Source organism: Microtus oregoni, unplaced genomic scaffold (assembly GCF_018167655.1).
Source record: "Microtus oregoni isolate MIOR12 unplaced genomic scaffold, Mior012 000013F_ref0000133, whole genome shotgun sequence".
Classification (NCBI taxonomy): Eukaryota; Metazoa; Chordata; class Mammalia; order Rodentia; family Cricetidae; genus Microtus; species Microtus oregoni.
Window position 1 is genome coordinate 207,358 of NW_024543072.1, and position 17,829 is coordinate 225,186.

The following is a 17,829-nucleotide window of genomic DNA, read 5'->3' on the forward strand; positions in this document are numbered from 1 at the left end:
GGGAGAAAAGGGTTAGCCTAATCTTTTACTGTGGGATGGCGGAAACAGTGTTCTCCAGGTTCAAAGGGAAAGATGGAGTCTTGGGTCACACCACTGGGCTTTTTTTTTAGAAAACAAAGCAACAACCACCTCATGATCTATTCAGAGAAAGTTAAGAAGAACTTCTGGGGGTTGCCCTTGTTTTCCGTGACCCCGAGCTGTGAGTCCTTCATTCCTTGTTTAGGTCCATGTCCTTCAGTGATGCTACTGAGCCACTCACGGGGGAGACTCCTTTGTGTGGAGACAAATCACAGGCATCTACTCTATCGTGTCCAACACTTATTTCTTCAGCCCTTTCTTCACAGCTCACACCAAAACTCTCGTCCCTTTCCCCTTTTAGAAACAGATTAATCTCTTTCCTTCCTCCTACTCCTCCCCCACTCTGCCACGGTCTTCCCAGTCACCCAAAGACATGAGGCACAGTTTGATTCCTTCCGCATTTATTGTACAACACGGGCAGAAGGTAGAGTGGGGGCTTTAGGGTAGGCCAGTGGGCAGGAGGGGGCTCTAGGGCAGGCCAGTGGGGAGCTGGGGTAGGAAGACGGGTGCCCCACACCTCACTTAGCAGCAGGAGCTGGTTTCTCAAAGTTCATAAAGTTGCTGAGGAAGCTCATCAGATCTGCTCCGGCTTTCTTGACCAGGGGTGTCAGCTGCTCATGTGTCTTTTCAAAGTAAGCCCTGGGGAGGGGAAGGACCAGATGCTGATGTGAAGGGCCCCAGTCGCTGACCGGGTCTGTGTTGGTGGTGAAGGTCAGAGCAGACTGACCCAATCCAGGTTTCTTTTTTTCTTAATTAATTAATTAATTTATTTATTAAAGATTTCTGTCTCTTCCCCGCCACCGCCTCCCCTTTCCCTCCCCCTCCCCCAATCAAGTCCCCCTCCTTCAGCCCAAAGAGCAATCAGGGTCCCTGCCCTGTGGGAAGTCCAAGGACCACCCACCTCCATCCAGGTCTAGTAAGGTGAGCATCCAAACTGCCTAGGCTCCCACAAAGCCAGTACGTGCAGTAGGATCAAAAACCCATTGCCATTGTTCTTGAGTTCTCAGTAGTCCTCATTGTCCGCTATGTTCAGCGAGTCCGGTTTTATCCCAGGCTTTTTCAGACCCAGGCCAGCTGGCCTTGGTGAGTTCCCGATAGAACACCCCCATTGTCTCAGTGTGTGACAACCCAGGTTTCTAAATGGGGCACCCTGAAGTACCCTGGAAAGTCTGGAAGAGGAGGAGTAGACCTTCCATGCAGCAAGCAGGGCATCAGACACTAGCGACTAGAGTCCAAGGTCCACTTCCTGCTGCCCCCACCTGAGGAATACACTGGATGGATCTACTGGGGTGAGGGAGGAATTTTTCTTCTTGATTTTTTTTTTGTTTTTGTTTTTCAAGACAGGGTGTCTCTGTGGTTTTGGAGCCTGTCCTGGATCTAGCTCTTGTAGACCAGGCTGGTCTCGAACTCACAGAGATCCACCTGCCTCTGCCTCCCAAGTGCTGGGATTAAAGGTGTGTGCCACCACCACCTGGCTTTCTTCTCGATTTTTAAGCCTAATCTCCAGGTACCCCAGCCGCTGAGTTAAGATTCCCACGAGAACGCCTGTCTTCCTATTCTCTGCAGTCCTGGAGCCCCTTGAGTCCTCTCCTAGAGACTTACTTGGCTTGGGTCTGGATCTCCGTGCTCTTGGCCTTCTCCATCAAGTCCTTGCCATAGTCAGTCATGGTCTGAAAATACTGACTGAACAGGCTCTGCAGACCCGGCTCCTCTGCCTGTCTCCGAACCAAAGCCCCTACACAAACACATATGCACCATCTTTTCATTTGGATTCCCAGCAGTGAATCCCAGTCTCCCCTCACACCTCACAAGATCCATCCCAGCTTTCAGCCGCTTCCCCGAACTGGTGTCCTGCTAGGTATTTGAGGTTTTGTTTTTTGTTTTCTGGGTTTTTGTTTTGTTTTTTAGATTTTCGAAAGGGAACGATTTTCCTCTTGGGTTCTGCTGGCATACTCATCTGTAGAAGCACAGAGAGTTGGGTAGCCACGAGCCCCAGCACCTTCTTTCCTCTGGTTTCCTTTCTCCGTATTACAAACTCACCTTCCAGGCTACAGACAGTGACGAGCAGAACAACCATAGCAAGCAGCTTCATGATGGCGGCAGTGGGAACGTAGCCTTGGAACAGTGCTGCTGGTGGGAAGGACACTGAAGTCAAATGGGCTGTAGCCCCTTCCAGAGATCCCCCACCTGAATGCCCACACTAACTTAATTCCCATTCCTTCCACAATCAAAGCCCCATCCTCTCTGCATGCTGCCCACATCCTTGCTCCCCCATCATACCTGTAGTGTCGCTGTCCTTGGCATCTACCCCGGCCTGGATGGAGACAGGGCTATATACTCTTCTCCTTCCCCACCCCTGTCAGGTGATGCCGAGTATGGCAAGTCCAGAGGGGCAGAGATCATGCTGGAGTAAACATGCTGCAGAGATGGACGGAATAACAAGCAAAAGGGACTCTTGGTGTTCGAATGAGAGGCAGGGGGTATAAACTCAGGGGAAGACCAAGATCTATCTGCCTATGTTTTATTCTTTTGGGATAGAGGGCTGAAGTTAACGGGATTGATACATAGCAGGGAATCAGGATTCAAAGCTATTTCTCTGGGAAGTTCTGACACAAAGCCCATAGCCCTTGTTATCTTTACCTCACTGTGGATAGACTTCATTCCCCCAACCCTATACGTTTCATACTTTCATAGCAACCTGGCAAAGAGGTGTTTGGGAACAAAAGAAAGGAGAAAGAAGCTAGGCATGATGGCATGTGCCTTTCTTCCCAGCATTGGGGAGGCAGAGGCAGACTGATCTCTGTGAATTTGAGGTCAGCCTGATCTATATAGTGAGTTTCAGGAGGTCAGCCTGATCTATATAGTGAGTTTCAGGGCTGCATAGAGAGACCCTGTCTTAAAAAAAGAAAGGAGAGAGAGAGAGAGAGAGAGAGAGAGAGAAGAACAGGAAAAAGGAATTGAAATCGGAAGTGGCAGGGAATGGGGCTTAGGGGAATTCAAGAACAGATACCGCTGACTCTGTCCCTTTTTGAGTTAATGTGTAATGAGAATGTGGACTAACACTCCTGGGTTCCCATCCCTACCCCCAAAAAAACAAATTCAGAAAAATAGCCTCTGCCCTCCTTCCTGCTCCCAGCTGCAACAGTTAAGAGGTTTCAGTCCAGATAAAGGTCGAAGATGCCTGGTTATTTAATCACCTTATCAGTTAGGTCCTGGCCCTTTGACCGAGCTCTAATTATTGTCATGGGGGGACGACTATGAGGCGCATTCCCTAGGCCCAGAGCTCTCCAGTGGAAGCTAAGTAGATATTGAAAACATTGCTATCTTTCACCCTTTGGCCCCCAAATTTACCCTGTGTGCACTGAACACTACTGAGAGGCAGGGTGCAGACAATGACCAAGAAATCTTTCCCATTTCCAGCTGTCCTCTTGTGAAGTAGCTCTATTGTCACACTGCCGCTTGCCCCTGGCCCTGGGGGCAGAGTGTAAGGACAGGCAGGAGTCGGATTCCTGGATTGCTTTAGTCCTGTCTGCAAAGAAGGAGTAACTAGAGAGGGCAGCTTCAGAAATTAGTTCTGCCCACAACCCGCTCCCCTCCCTCAAACTCACAGCCTTTCCTATTCTAACAAGAAGGCCTGGCTTGTAGAATTCCAGAGCGGGGGAGGTAGTGGTGATAGGGTTCTATTTTCTAAGGGAGAGCTGTGTTTGTGAGCAGCAGCCCTGTGGAGGTGTGGGACGGCTGTGGGGATCCCCCAGAGGATTTTAGGTAGGTAGAGAGTAATGCGAACTGGTGTCTTCACAATCCCTCCCCGAGCGTCTCTTCATAAAACACGTCTCCAAACTCAAACTGTAGTTTCACTTTTCTCAGGTCTGGTTTAAGGAGCTCCAGCGATGCTGGACAAAATGCTCCCTCTGGCGTCTCAAACGCACACAAATTTTTCTCGACCTTGAAGAGGCTGGGCTTTCTTACGTGGCCTTCGACTCAAGTCTAAAGTACCACCCACAAACTCCCACTCGCCCCTGCAGCGGAGGACTGAAGCTCTGGGGCCGTCAGGGCTGCCACTCTTCTGCTTCCTCCTCTCCCATTGGTCACTGGAAATTTAAGCACCTTTTTTCATCATTGGGTGGGTTGGGTCTTTGAGCGCTTCCTTTGCCCATTTCCAAGATGGCGCTTATGGCCATGCTTAGAATGCAGGTTGAAGCTATAGTTCTGCCATTACTTAAGATGGCTGCCCCCATCAAGATGACCGGGGTGTGCCTAGGGGAAAGAGGCAGCGGGATGCTTTGAGATGGTAAGGGTTAGTGTTCCATTGCGGGCAGAGCCTTGGGACGTGGGAATGAAGAATAGAGAAACTAGGGAGCTAGCTGAAGCCTGTGGTGGTGGTTAAGAATAGATAATGGGAGAGCGGACAGGGGTGACAGGTGGGGGTGAAGGATTAACGTTGGGGCGGGAGTGTGCCTGAGATTCAATTTTTCCATCGGTGCTCTCTTCTCCTACTGTTCCTTGTTGCAGGTCTAGCATTGAACCCTATGGAAGTTTCTGAAACTGGGGAGCCTGATGATGGGGGGTGGAGCCCGTGGGGGGTAGAGGGAGCAATAGATTGTTTCCCCAGGCTAACCCCGACCCCTCCCTGTCCTCTGGACTAAAATGGGTAACACCCTGGGCCTGGCACCGCTGGGGACTTTACCCCGCCGGACCCCCCGTCGAGAGGAACCACTGCCCAACCCCGGGAGCTTCGATGAGCTGCACCGGTTGTGCAAAGGTGAGGATGTGGGGTTTGGGTGTCTTAGGTGGAAGGGGTAGAGGAGGGGAGGCTCTTGAATGCTGATGCCCCGTGATGTGAACAGAGAGATCACAGCTGGAGCATCCAGCAGTCAAGAAGGGTCAGATGTCCAAAGCAGAGCATTTTTGTTGCAGGATTTGAAAGGAGGTCATTTCCTTCGGTGCTTCATGTGGGACTGAAAGGGAGGTCTATCTCCTTGGCTAGGGGGTCCTCATCTGTACTTATTCCTTCCCTTCCCCTCACTCTTTCAGATGTATTTCCAGCACAGATGGAGGGCGTGAAGCTGGTTGTCAACAAGGTTCTGAGCAGCCATTTCCAGGTGCTCCCACTTCTCCGGCCCCTCCTCACTTCACCTCCCTGCCCATCCCCGGATCCTCTTCTTCACACCTCTTACTCCAGAGTCTTAGCAAGGCTAGGTGTGACAAGTGAGGGACGATGTGGGGGTCCCTTTTCCTTTCTTTGCCTGTGGGACTTGTTGCTTAAAATCCAGTGACCCTCTTCATATGTCGGAACAGTTGAGGTTTTTAGAAACACCCGCTGAATGGAAAAAGATCAAGGGTGGGATAGGGAATTAAAGAAGAATGTCGTGTTCTCCGTCGTCTCCTCTTTCCTCAGGTGGCTCATACTGTGCACATGAGTGCCCTGGGCTTGCCAGGGTATCATCTCCATGCCGCCTACGCAGGGGACTGGCAGCTTAGCCCCACTGAGGTGAGGGCTCCACCACATTTGCATCAACTTCCTAGACCCTCACGCGGGCGTAGGTCTTGAGGAGGAAATGTATGTGCTGTCAGGAAAATCATCCAGCAACTTTGTTCTCTGCGGCTCTTCTGAATGGGACAGGGTAGAGAGATACGCCTGTGCAAAGATGCCCGCGTTTGTCTTTGACGCCCACCAGGGGGCACTGTGGGTCGTTACGGAAATCCCTTAGTGTTCCTGTTTAGGTCAATAAAAACTACCTACCCATCTCAGCCTTCCTGTCTACACTCCTTAACAGGTGTTCCCCACCGTGGTGGGGGATATGGACAGCAGTGGCAGTCTCAACGCCCAGGTCTTGCTTCTGTTGGCAGAGCGGCTACGAGCTAAGGCTGTCTTCCAGGTGACCCACAGTTCCTGCCTCCATCCGCTGAGGCACCTCTCTCTCTCTTCCATGGGTATCCTGCCTCGGGGGTCTAGGGGGAGGAGCAGAGGCAATATTGAACATAAAAAGGGGGAAGGGTATTTTATTTCTTACTCTCCTCCCCAGACACAGCAGGCCAAGTTCCTGACGTGGCAGTTTGATGGCGAGTATCGGGGAGAGGACTACACAGCCACTCTGACCCTGGGAAATCCTGACCTGATTGGGGAGTCAGGTGGGGAGCTAGGACGGAGTTCTTTCTAGCTTGTCCGTTTGCAAACAATGTCAGTCATGCCGTTTCATCTTCAATGTAGTTTGGGGATTAGAAAAGGAACTTTCTGGGCAGGCCAGAGTGGGGATGACTGGATGGTAGGGGCACACACCTGACTCTTGTCTCCTTACTCGCCCACAGTGATCATGGTCGCTCACTTCCTGCAGAGCATCACCCAACGGCTGGTGCTAGGAGGAGAGCTAGTTTATCACCGGCGACCAGGCGAAGAGGGGGCCATCTTGACTCTGGCTGGGAAGTACTCAGGTATGGAGCCAAGTGAGACAGTGGTGAGGGGGAGCGACTCTGGGCTTTTCTGGGGTTCCTTGCCCGTGTCTACTACAGTAACTGTCTTTTCCCTCTGTACTTTCCCCCCCAGCTCTACACTGGGTAGCTACGTTGAATGTTGGGTCAGGTGGGGCCCATGCAAGTTATTACCACAGGGCAAATGAACAGGTAAGATTATTGACCTGGTCCGCTATCCTAGTCGGTCAGCGAGAAACTCTGCCCCTCAGGTCCCCCAAGCTCCCGGCCTATTCTTCTTCCTACCCTCACTCTGGTATACATCTCCACTCATGCGCCCAGCTTGCTACTACCCTGTTGGGACTCTTCTGGTATTCAAGGTGTCGGTTCCTCCTCTCATTTTTGTCCCTGTTTCTCAGGTTCAGGTTGGAGTGGAGTTTGAGGCAAATACAAGGCTACAAGATACAACCTTCTCCTTTGGTTACCACCTGACTCTGCCCCAGGCCAATATGGTGTTTAGAGGTGAGGGTTATTGTGATGTTTGGAACTGGTGAGGGATTTGGGGTTACACAGGAAGGGAGGAAGCTCTACCTTGCTTCTGTTAACTCCTTATTCCAAGTCCTGCTATACAGCCTGACCAGTGTCCTCTTGCCTGGCAGGCCTGGTGGACAGTAACTGGTGTGTTGGTGCTGTGTTGGAGAAGAAGATGCCCCCCCTGCCCGTCACTCTCGCCCTCGGAGCCTTCCTCAATCACTGGCGCAACAGATTCCATTGTGGCTTCAGCATCACCGTGGGCTGAAGTGGTCCTGGAGGCGACCTCCACACAGCAGCTGGAACCTTTGAGTCAGATGCCCTAGGGCCAGAGACTAACTAGGTCCCTCTCCAGAGCCTACCTTGCTGATGACTTCTAGGGCAGAGTGGCGGGCAGGACCGTGTCCTCCTCGGAACTGAAGCTGCCACACGATCAATTCCCCATGAGGCAGTGGTTTGAGGTTCCCAATTCTGCCAGCAGCCCCACTATAATTTTCCGTATCTCTATGGCTCTGGACTGAAGGAGAAGGATTAAGGGATGTATCTGGCTTCCCTCACCCTACTTTCTTCTTTATTATTTTTATTTGATTAAGGTATTAGCTTCTTCAAAGCAGAAAGATCTGCATGGGATTCACTTCCTATACCATTTCTCCCATTTTCCATCCCTCAGCCTCCCAAGGTTGGGAAAATAGGGTTAAAGAGCTAAATCTTTGGCCATAGAAAGACCAAAGAATGGGCCCACCCATTCCTTGAAGGACCGTCATCTCCTAGCCCTGAGACTTCCTCCTTTCCCATCTTCTGTGTTTCCAGAGAACTGCTTTGGTCCTATGGTCACCCCAACTCCCCACTCTCTGCCCCCTGCCCTGTCCATGCCCCATGGATAACCGCACGGAGAGACAGATACTGTTCAGTGTTTCATTGCTGCCACTGAGCTCCTTTTAGCTGGTCCCTATCTTGGGCACCAGCAATTTCCCCTTGCCAGTCCAGTGTATCCCAGGGGGTCTGGGGAAGGAGGCCAGCCTGGGCCTCAGCTGAAGATTTCCCCAAGCAGCGGCATCATAGCAGACAGTCCCTGGATGCGCTGTATTTCATACGAGTATGCATTGTTTATGCTCCGGAGCTCAGCCAGCAGGCCCATCAGCTTTGCATACAGAAACCTTTGGAAGGAGTAGTAGGGTTACCAGGGAAAGAAGAGGGAAATAAGGCAGCTAGGAGTCTCGTCCTGGGGCCTCAGTCCCCCGAACTGTCCCCTCCAGGAGGTTAAGTCTGAACATTAGAAAATCCTGCTGTGGATGGCACATACTACATTTTGAAAATGTTCAGAAGTCCCCAAGAGGGCCTCTGTCAGCACTGTCTTCCTTCTTTGTGCCTAGTTTTTCCTGAACCCAGGGCTTAGAGGTCAAATGTAAAGAACTAGACCTGGCCAAAACTTCAACTGTATAGAACCTGAAGGTGGAGCCTTCTAGATGGAGTTCTAGAAGGCGGGTGTGTTGTTCTATGGTATAAAACATCCCCCTCTTAGCAAACTGATTTATCAAGGAATGAGCAAAACAAAAGTGGCATTAACTTCAGAGCCTGGACTATCGAGCCAGGGACAGGCTTTGCCCATGAAACTGTGAATGACCAGGACTTCAAATGGAACTGAAAAATTCAAGGAATTGACCCAAGGGAAAGGAGAGGGCCAAAAAGAAGAATGAAGTTGGAGAGGAGGTGATGGCTATCACCAGTCTCAGGAATGCTATCACACACAGGCTATGAGCTACTACTTTGCATCTCTACTGAATAAAAAAAAAAAAACTTGGAAAAGTGAGAAGGAACAGCAGTGTGCACAGTTTGGGTACTGGAACTAGGTGTGATAGGGGTGGCCCAAGGGAAGATCTAGGTTCCCGAAGGAAACAACGGTAAATGCATTCATTCTGATCCCAATGTTTCTCCAATCCCTTCCTTCCCCCGGTGCAGCCTGTGAGTCCCCAGCCTCCTACCTACCGACTTTGGGGCCTCTGCTGCTCCTTGATGTAGTTGTTCAAAATCAGTGCCATCTCTTCTTGCAGCTGGTCAATCTCTTCTCTCTGGGTGACTCCAGGCCTGTCTGAGATAGGAGGCGGGAAGGTCAAGATGGCAGGGACCCAGGTGGGGAGCCTCACGTGGTACAGGGACTGAGAACGCTATAGATCCACACTGTGGGCTGGGAAGCATGATGGTCAGGGATAGATTAAAGGGGCTGAGTTAGTTCCTTGGCTTTTGGATGATGCTCACCAGGAGAGAAGAGGGCCATGGCAGCCATGAGCACATACTCGGGCTCCTGGAGTTTTAGTCGTTTCAATGTCCCATGGAAGCGCATGATCAAATCCAAAAATTCCCACTGGAACCCTACTGTGAGAGGCGGTAGGCTTAGGAGCCTCCTGGTCACGCTTCATACTTTATACCCCACGGACACACAGCCTGTGCTGTTTCTACCATCTTACCATGGACCGCATCTTCTACTCTGTAGCATAGAGGCCCACAGAGGAAATTCTGCGTTTGAAGACAGAAAGTAAGGTTGAGTGAGATGTGCAGTATTTCCACAGCCGCTCCCTTGAGCAAGGAGATCTGGTCCTCCATGGGTAGGGCCCTGTGTGGGGCAGAAAATAAGGGCACTTTAGACTTAGGCCTGCCCATCAAAAGGCCCAACTGACATACCTAGTGCTGAAAATTAAAGGCCTAGTGCTCAGAATGGCCAGCGGATATGTGACTTTTATCAGAGCCTGGTATGGTTTATGAAGCATTTACTTCCTGAAAGACCACATGGTACTCACCGAAAAAGAGGCAGTTCCTTGGTAAATTTGATAATCTGCTGCACCATGAAAGTATTGACATCTGCAAAGTGTGTGCGCAGTGGCATCACGGGGACCAGAGTGGGGAAGGGCCGGTGATGGACGAACAGGTGGGGTGGAGGCTAGAAGAGTTCAGAGGATGAGTGAGAAGCCTCGGCCTTGGCCATCCTTTGGGTCTCATCAGCCTTAGAAGGGTTTCTGGCTGAGGAACCTGCCCACTCTGGGGTTCTGGAGATCTGTCCTCTGTCAGGGCATGGTAATAGCACTCTCCCTCAGGCACCCAGGACAAATCCTGTAAGTTCTCACCCTGAACTTCACTAACTGGCCAAACATGGGGACCACATGGCGAGTGTGGGCCCCTAGGAGGGTCTGGACCAGCTCTTTCTGCTCCTGACTCAGCTGCAGGGATGCTTTCTGTGCCCGCCGCTGTGCCTGCCTGGCTCGCCGTAATGCCAGGGCTTCTGCTGACAGGATCACTGTGGCAGGCAAGAAAGACGACATAAGTTGAGAGCAGCAGAGAGCACCTTTCTTCTGCCCCTTGAGGCGAGGCTACTCAGTCTCCCCGTGTAAGGACTGAGGAAGAAAGGAAGGTTTCTGAGGCTTCCGTGGACTTCACTGAACCAGTGTGCCTAGGCGGCAGAGGGTTCCTGCACACATCTACTGACCTCGTATTTACCGGTGACACACTGCAGCAGGAAACAGTGCACCATGGGAAAAAAGGGAGGGGTGGAGAGTACAGTGGGAAGGGGAGATGTTTGGCTCCTTGGGAACGTTGAAGAAGGGTCTTTATTTTGAAAATGTCACTTTAGATTTGCATAGCTTTGTACTTTCAAAGGTTCTATGGCTAGATTTCACTGGCAGTAGCGACTCTAATTAGACAGGGCAGGCTTCGTATTTCTCAGAAGCGTAGACTCCAGCAACACTTCCACAGTCATAAAATAAGTGAGACAGGCGGAACTCAAGGCAGTGCCATTTGGCTTCTACAGTGTCCTTTCCACCCGCTCCATGGTGAAAGGAGTGTGAGATGGAAGTGCTGGAGTTTGAGAGGCGGACGGGCTTGATGCCTAAGTGTGACTGTGCTGTTTAGCTGACAGGCTGAAGCTGTGGGAGGCCAGCTGCATTAATCTGGTGGGAGCACAGCACAGTTACCTGGCACAGGGAACACAGCAATGAATAACTAAGAAGTTCCTACAAGAAGACGGGTACCATGTACTCCAGAGATAGAAGAGAAGAGGCAAGCCAGGTGACTTTGAAGGGGAAGGACATTTTGGGGAGAGGAAATGGGGAAGCCCTGGGGAAGAGTAAGCTTGGGGCGCTCGAGGACAGCACCGAGCCAGTGTGGCTAGTATGTATTGAAGGGCTTAAGAGACAAAGTCTGAAGTAGGATTTGTATGAAATCATGTACCTTAAAGGAGATTGGAGCAGGGAGAGACTGGAGAAATGGCTCAGGGTTAAAAGCGCTGGCTGATCTTGCAGAGGACCTGGGTTCAATTCCCAGCACTCACATGGCAATTTATAGTCATCTGTAACTCCAGTTCCAGGGGATCCAACATGCTCTTCGAGCCTCTGTGAACACCAGGCATACACAAGGTGCACAGACATATATGCAGGTAAACACTTATACACATTAAAAATTAAAAAAAATACTTTTAAAGAGAGAGACTGGAAGCTTTGGGAACTGTGGCATAATCTAATTAAGTTTCAAAAAGCTTACTCTGCCTGCTATGTGGAACATGAGCTATTGGGTATACCAAACAGCAGAGAAGCACACTCAATGGCGTCCTGGGATGGTAGGGGGCCAACTCACTGTCTTTCCTCATGCCAGCGTTTAGACACTTCTGCAACCTGCAGGCTGGACAGTGGCGTCTCTGGTCTTTGCTGACCTCACAGCTTCCAGAAAATGGACAGATGGGACCAGTGTTTTTGCTGACTGTTCGTCTGCGAGACAGAGAAAGACACTGCAGGATCTGAGATGGCAGCGAAGCAGGCAGCTGCTGGTTTAACAACAGGCTAATCTGAGTTGTGTCCAAAGGTCCTCAGAAGCTGCTGGAGCATTTTCACGGGGAAGCGAGGCCACTCAGGAACCCTCATTGTGTAGTACTAACTTGGTCCTGGGCAGATCATGTGTACTACTCTTGACTAAGAGGCTGAGCCTCTAGGACAAATGGTTGGCCTGCTGTTCTATTGTCACCGGTTCCATACAGTGTTGGGGGCAGCAAGATTGAGGGTGCTAGACACAGGACAGTACAGCTTGGCTGTGAGAGTATGACAGCCCCATAAGCTTGGAGATGGGCCAGCGTTTCAAGGCGGCCTAATAGGAGTGTGGGGGTTGTTTCTGATGGGGAGAAAGCATTCACCTGAAGAAGCCTTTGCAGCCCTCACAAGTCAGGGCATGGAAATGATAGCCTGTGGCTCGGTCTCCACACACCACACAGTTCCTCGGCTCATATTCCTCTCCACTGGCCATGGTTTCAAGTGTTAGCATGGCTGTCATGGTCTCCTGGATGTGGGAGGAAGTTAACAGTCAGCTCGGAAACACACTAGACTCTCTTCCTCTTCTTCTGTGGGATCCCTTCCCAAGGCTACCTACCCTCCACCCAATACCAGCACTGTCTGCACTAAAAGCAGAAATGTTGTTTTTGGTCTCTGGCCTTCCACAGATTACCCACCTGTTTCTCTTAGGCAGCACGCCGCATACAGGCCACAGAATCTCTCCCCAAGCCTCCACGCTGACCCTACTCTCCTTGTGATCTCAGGAGCTGCAGGAATTTGGGGTTATCCTCGGTACCTTGTCTCTAGGTCTCATGCATGTGACCTCCGGGTACTCTCTGTGCCATATGTAGTAGGTAGGATGCAGACTCTGGACCCAGGGCAAAGACCTGAGGCGGGAGGTTTTCCTAAGCATGTTCCAGCTGTTGGTTGGTAGCAGATGGGGAGGGGCTATGATAGGTGGGGCCCTCACAGATCATTGAAAACTGCTACTTGTTTTCCCTATTGGTGAGCTTTAGGCTAAATCTACAGTCCTCTCTTTACGTGGATCCTGCATAAAGTGAGGAGAGATGAAGAGGGAGAGAGGGCAAGGTTTTTCACATGCAGTATGCCAATAGTCAAAGGATAGCTATGACAATTATACCAGGCTCTCAAAGAAATTTATTTATTTATTTTATGTGCAAAGGTGTTTTGCCTGCATGTATGTCTGTGTGAGGCGTGTGAGGATGTCGGGTCCTTTGGAACTGGAGTTACAGGACTGTTATAACCTGCCGTATGGTGTTGGGGATTGACCCAGGTCCTCTAGAAGACCAGCCCAGTGTTCTTAACCGCCCCCCACTTACTTACTTCCTTTTTTCTTCCCTCCTTCCTTTCTTCCTTCTTCTCCTCCTCCTTCTTCCTTTTGGCTTTTCAAGACAGGGTTTCTCTGTGTGTAGCCTTAGTTGTCCTGTTACTTACTCTGTAGACCAAGTTGGCCTTAAACTTACAGAGATGAACCGGCCTCTGCCTCCCAAGTGCTTGGATTGAAGGTGTGTGCCACCACCTCCCAGCTCTTTCTTTCTTTCTTTTTTTTTTTCTAAAAAAGATTTATTGATTTTTTTCTTTTAATGTGTACACCTAGTACACACAGAGACTAGAGAACATTGTCTGATCTTCTGAGACTGGAGTTATAGGCGCTTGTGAGCTACAATGTTCTGTACTAAGATTGAACCTGAATCTTTTGCAGGAGCGTTAAGTGCTCTTACCCTCTGAGCCTTCTCTCTAGCCCCAGAAATTTGTTTTGAAAAGACTTCAGGAGATTAAGAATTTAGGCATCAAGTCAGAAGAGATACCTCTTCCCTGCTTGGGATGACTGAGATATGAATAAAAGGGAACCCTACGTGGTAGAGCAATAGCTCAGCCATTGAAGTGCTTACTATGCAAGCAAACAAGGGCTTGGGTTTAAATCCTAGAACCCACTTTTTTTTTTTTAAGTTTTATTTATTTTTTTATTTTGTGTTCTTTGTTTTTTGTGGATCACAACAGTTTTTTTTTTTTTGCCTACATGCATGTCTGTTTAAGGGTGCCAGATCCCTTGGATTGGAGTTACACACACAATATTGAGCTGCCATGTGTTTGCTGGGAATTGAACCCAGGTCCTCTGGAAGAGCAGCCAGTGTTCTTAACCCACAAGCCATCTTATCAGACCCAAACCCACATTGTTCTAAAAGGCACAGTGGATGTTGTGGAATATTACTTTACACTGTGTGAAGATGTGTCAGTATGATTGGTTTAATAAAAAGCTAAATGACCAATTGCTAGGCAGGAGGTATAGGTGGGACTAATGGACAGAAAGAGAACTCTAGGGAAAAGAAAGGCAGAGATGCCAGGAGATCCAGAACAAGCAGGATGTGCAGGAGGAGATGTAACAGCCTTGAGTCATGTGGTAGAACACAGATTAATTTTTTATAAGAGTTAGTTAAGAATAAGTTTAAGCTAAAGGCTGATCTCTCATAATTAATGCGATGTCTTCGAGTCATTATTTGGGAGCTGGTGGAGCAGATAAAGACTCATTACAGGGGGACATACTTGTAATCCCAATGCCAAGAAGGCAGAGACAGGTGTATCTCTGGGGTAAGTCTAGCCTAGCTGGCAAATTCCAGACCAGTGAGAGACTGGTCTCAAAAAACAGGGTGGGGCTGGCGTAATGACTCAGTGGGTAAAGGCACTTGCTGCCCGGCATGATGACCTCTTTGATACCAGAATCCACATGGTGGAAGGAGAACATTGGCCCTCTGCAAGTTGTCCTATGACCTCTATCAATGCATATGTCCACCCCTTCCCAAATAAAGGAATGTAAAAACAACAGCAAAAACCCTCACAAAAAAAGCGGATGGCACTTGAGAAGTGAATGATACCCAAGATTGTCCGCTGATTTACACATGTGCCCCCCCCACACGCACGCACACGCACGCACACACACGCAAGCACGCACACACACACACACGCCCCCCCCCCACTCACACACACACACACACACACATGACTCTAATAAGTTAGAAGTAGTTGAACTTGATTTGGGAATTCTTGTCCTAGAGCTGAGTGCATGGGTTGTGTAGGACCTGTGTGATTGACCTAGCAATCAGAGGATTCCCATACTTGGTTCAATTTTGTTGTTGCCATGTTTGTTTGTTTGTTTGGTTTGGTTTTTCAAGACACGGTTTCTCTATGTAGCCTTGGCTGTCTTTGTAGACCAGGCTGGCCTTTAACTTGGAGATTCACCTCCCTCTGCCTTCTGAGTTCTGGGATTAAAGGCCTGAACCACCACCCACCTAGCTCAAGGAAACTATTATTAAAGAAAAAAAAAAGCATTTAATTGGTGCTTGATTACAGTTCCAGGGGTTTAGTCCATTATTACCATGGCAGGAAGCATGGTGCTATGCAGGCGCATTTGGTGCTTGAGAAGTAGCTAAGATTTCTACATCCAGATTTGCAGGCCGGGGGAAGAGGGAGAGCAACACTGGGACTGGCTCGGGTTTTTGAAACCCTAAAGCCCAGCCCCATTTGTAGCAGGCTTTCTTGGACCACCAGCCCCCAAATCATGACACAGAAACTTATTAATTATGAATGCTCAGCCTTAGCTTAAGCTTGTTTCTAGCTAGCTTAACTTAAATTAACTCATTTCTATTAATGTGTGTGCTGCCCTGAGGCTCATTTACCTCATCTATGCACTGTCCATCCAGCTTTCTTGCCCTGTCTCCGCCCTTCTTTTTCCCAGCATCCTCTGTGCCTGGAAATCCTGCCAAGCTATTGGCTGTTCAGCTTTTAATTAAGCCAGTTAGAGCAACACATTGTCACAGTGTGCAAAAAGATTATTCCACAACAGTTAGCCTTAAAATTATTTATTTTATGTGTATGTGCATGCCAGAGTGTTTTTATGTGTACCACAAGAATACATTTATCCACGAACTTCAGAAGATGGTGTAGTAATTATTTCTATTAACAAACACCGACTGAAGCTGGGCAGTGGTGGCACACGCCTTTAATACCAGAACTTGGGAGGCAGAGGTAGAAAGATCTCTCTGAGTTTGAGGTCAGTTTGGTCTACAGGGTGAGTTCCAGGACAGTTGGGGCTGTTACACAGAGAAACCCTGTCTCAAAAAAACCAAAAAAATCAACCAACCAATCATCCAGCCAACCAACCAAACAAACAAAAACTTCAAAACTACAAATACCAATTGAGACCCTACCATAGGGTCTTATACCATAGATACAATGATAAAAAGATGAGTAAGACACTCTCCTGTATTGATGAGGGTTAAACCTGTTAAGCAGACAGTTCTTTTAACACATATAAAGAAATATATTCAGACCTCTGATAGAGCTATGTTCAGAGGATTATGATCAAAAGAAGGGACCTTAATCCTGATTTGGCAGAGTGATACCATTTTCCATTTCCTTCTTGAAAGAGTGGCAACTGAGTTGATTTTTAAGCGACAATGAAGAATTAGCTAGGAGAAAACAAAGACAAACTCAATCTGAAAGCGCAACGCAGATCGTCAAGAAGCCAGAAACATGAAGGCAGATATGGTGGAGCCATGAGCAGGCTTCTTTTCTCCTCACTTTTGTTTAACTACAGCAATAAAGCCCTAAGAGCCTAGAATGCACCACCACTCAGGAGTCCCGGTGCTTGGTAGGCAGAGGCAGGGGGATCTCTGTGAGTTTATGGACAGCCTGGTCTACAGAGTGAGCCCCAGGACAGCCAGGGCTACATAGTGAGACCCTGCTTCAGAGGGTGGGGGGAGAGAGAGGAAGAGTGAGAAACCTGTAGTTGGAATTTTCTTTGGGCCACCAACCAGCTCCTAAATAAAGATATGGAGACTTATTATTAATTATGAATGCTCAGCCTTAGCTTGAGCTTATCCCACTAGCTCTTTTAACTTAGTTTAACCTGTTTCTGTTCAGCTAGGTTTTGCCTTGGGGCTTTTTAGCCTTTTTTTCATTTATGTCTGTCCTACTTTCCTGCTTCCTCCATGTCTGTCTGTCTGGCCTCTACATCTCCCTGTCATCTCCTTTTCTTTTTCCTTTGAGTCTAATTCCTCCTCCTATTTACTTTCCTTACCTCTAAGTCCCACCTCTACCTTTTCCCTTGCTATTGGCCATTCAGCTTTTTATTAGACCAATCAGGTACTTTAGGCAGGCAAGGTGAAACAACAACAACAACAACACATCTTTACATAGTTAGCCAAATATTTTTATTTTGTTATTTTTTTTTGGTTTTTCGAGACAGGGTTTCTCTGTGGTTTTGGAGCCTGTCCTGGAACTAGCTCTTGTAGACCAGGCTGGTCTCGAACTCACAGAGATCCTCCTGCCTCTGCCTCCCGAGTGCTGGGATTAAAGGCGTGCGCCACCACCGCCCGGCTGTTAGCCAAATATTTTGCAACAAGACCCTAAGAACTTAAGTTCAAGTTCTAACCTTAGCTCTTTAGCTCTTACTGCTGAGCAGCGGTGGTGCATGCCTTTAATCCCAGAACTGGGGAGGCAGAGGCAGGCAGATCTCTGGGAGTTCGAGGCCAGTCTGGTCTACAAGAGCTAGTTCTGGGACAGGTACCAAAGCTACAGAGAAACCCTGTCTCAAAAAAGAAAAAGAAAAAGGAAACTTGGCCTTAGCTTAGGTTTTTTGTTTCGTTTTGTTTTGTTTTATCAAGACAGGGTTTTTCTATGTAATAGCCCTGGCCGTGCTGGAACTTGCTTTGTAGATCAGGCTAGCCTCAAATTTATAGAGCTCCATCACCACCACCCAACACCAACTAGCTCTTAAAACTTAAATTAGCCTGTTTATATTAATCCATGTCTGCCCCAGGCTCATTACCTCTCCTCAGTGCCATCAGTCCAACTTCCTCTGCATCTGGCTGGCAAATCTTCTGTCTTAGATTCTTTTCCAGAGTTCCTCTTTCTGCCTGGAAGTCACACCTATTTTCTCCTGCCTAGCTATTGGTCCTTCAACTCTATTAAACCAATCAGAAGGTAC

The 17,829-nt window shown here is 48.9% G+C and overlaps 3 protein-coding genes across 8 annotated transcripts; 1 reads left to right on the top strand and 2 right to left on the bottom strand.

Annotated features, from left to right (window-relative positions):
* Positions 1 to 462: 462 nt before the first annotated feature.
* LOC121455275 (apolipoprotein A-II-like) lies at positions 463 to 2,431 on the bottom strand. 2 transcript variants are annotated; one of them, XM_041662922.1, is made up of 4 exons: positions 2,359 to 2,431; positions 2,119 to 2,205; positions 1,681 to 1,813; positions 463 to 717 (listed from the first exon to the last, which is right to left on the bottom strand). In XM_041662922.1, exons 2-4 carry the CDS (start codon positions 2,168 to 2,170, stop codon positions 597 to 599), a joined length of 306 nt encoding a protein of 101 aa, XP_041518856.1. In that variant the 5' UTR covers positions 2,171 to 2,205; positions 2,359 to 2,431; the 3' UTR covers positions 463 to 596. The 2 variants fall into 2 exon arrangements, with proteins under 2 accessions (XP_041518856.1, XP_041518855.1); XM_041662921.1 differs by having other exon boundaries at positions 2,119 to 2,208; positions 2,359 to 2,425.
* A 1,813-nt stretch (positions 2,432 to 4,244) lies between these two features.
* On the top strand, positions 4,245 to 8,937 carry LOC121455183 (mitochondrial import receptor subunit TOM40B). Its single transcript, XM_041662784.1, has 10 exons — positions 4,245 to 4,369; positions 4,591 to 4,840; positions 5,113 to 5,180; positions 5,477 to 5,569; positions 5,856 to 5,957; positions 6,105 to 6,210; positions 6,388 to 6,510; positions 6,623 to 6,699; positions 6,906 to 7,008; positions 7,146 to 8,937. Exons 2-10 carry the CDS (start codon positions 4,726 to 4,728, stop codon positions 7,283 to 7,285), a joined length of 927 nt encoding a protein of 308 aa, XP_041518718.1. The 5' UTR covers positions 4,245 to 4,369; positions 4,591 to 4,725; the 3' UTR covers positions 7,286 to 8,937.
* On the bottom strand, positions 7,919 to 12,677 carry LOC121455180 (nuclear receptor subfamily 1 group I member 3). Of its 5 annotated transcripts, none has more exons than XM_041662780.1 (9): positions 12,500 to 12,677; positions 12,188 to 12,330; positions 11,638 to 11,768; positions 10,137 to 10,306; positions 9,813 to 9,952; positions 9,483 to 9,628; positions 9,274 to 9,387; positions 9,004 to 9,106; positions 7,919 to 8,174 (listed from the first exon to the last, which is right to left on the bottom strand). In XM_041662780.1, exons 2-9 carry the CDS (start codon positions 12,322 to 12,324, stop codon positions 8,045 to 8,047), a joined length of 1,071 nt encoding a protein of 356 aa, XP_041518714.1. In that variant the 5' UTR covers positions 12,325 to 12,330; positions 12,500 to 12,677; the 3' UTR covers positions 7,919 to 8,044. The 5 variants fall into 5 exon arrangements, with proteins under 5 accessions (XP_041518714.1, XP_041518713.1, XP_041518715.1 ...); XM_041662779.1 differs by having other exon boundaries at positions 9,274 to 9,390; XM_041662783.1 differs by having other exon boundaries at positions 8,041 to 8,174; positions 9,000 to 9,106.
* Between the last annotated feature and the right edge of the window lie 5,152 nt (positions 12,678 to 17,829).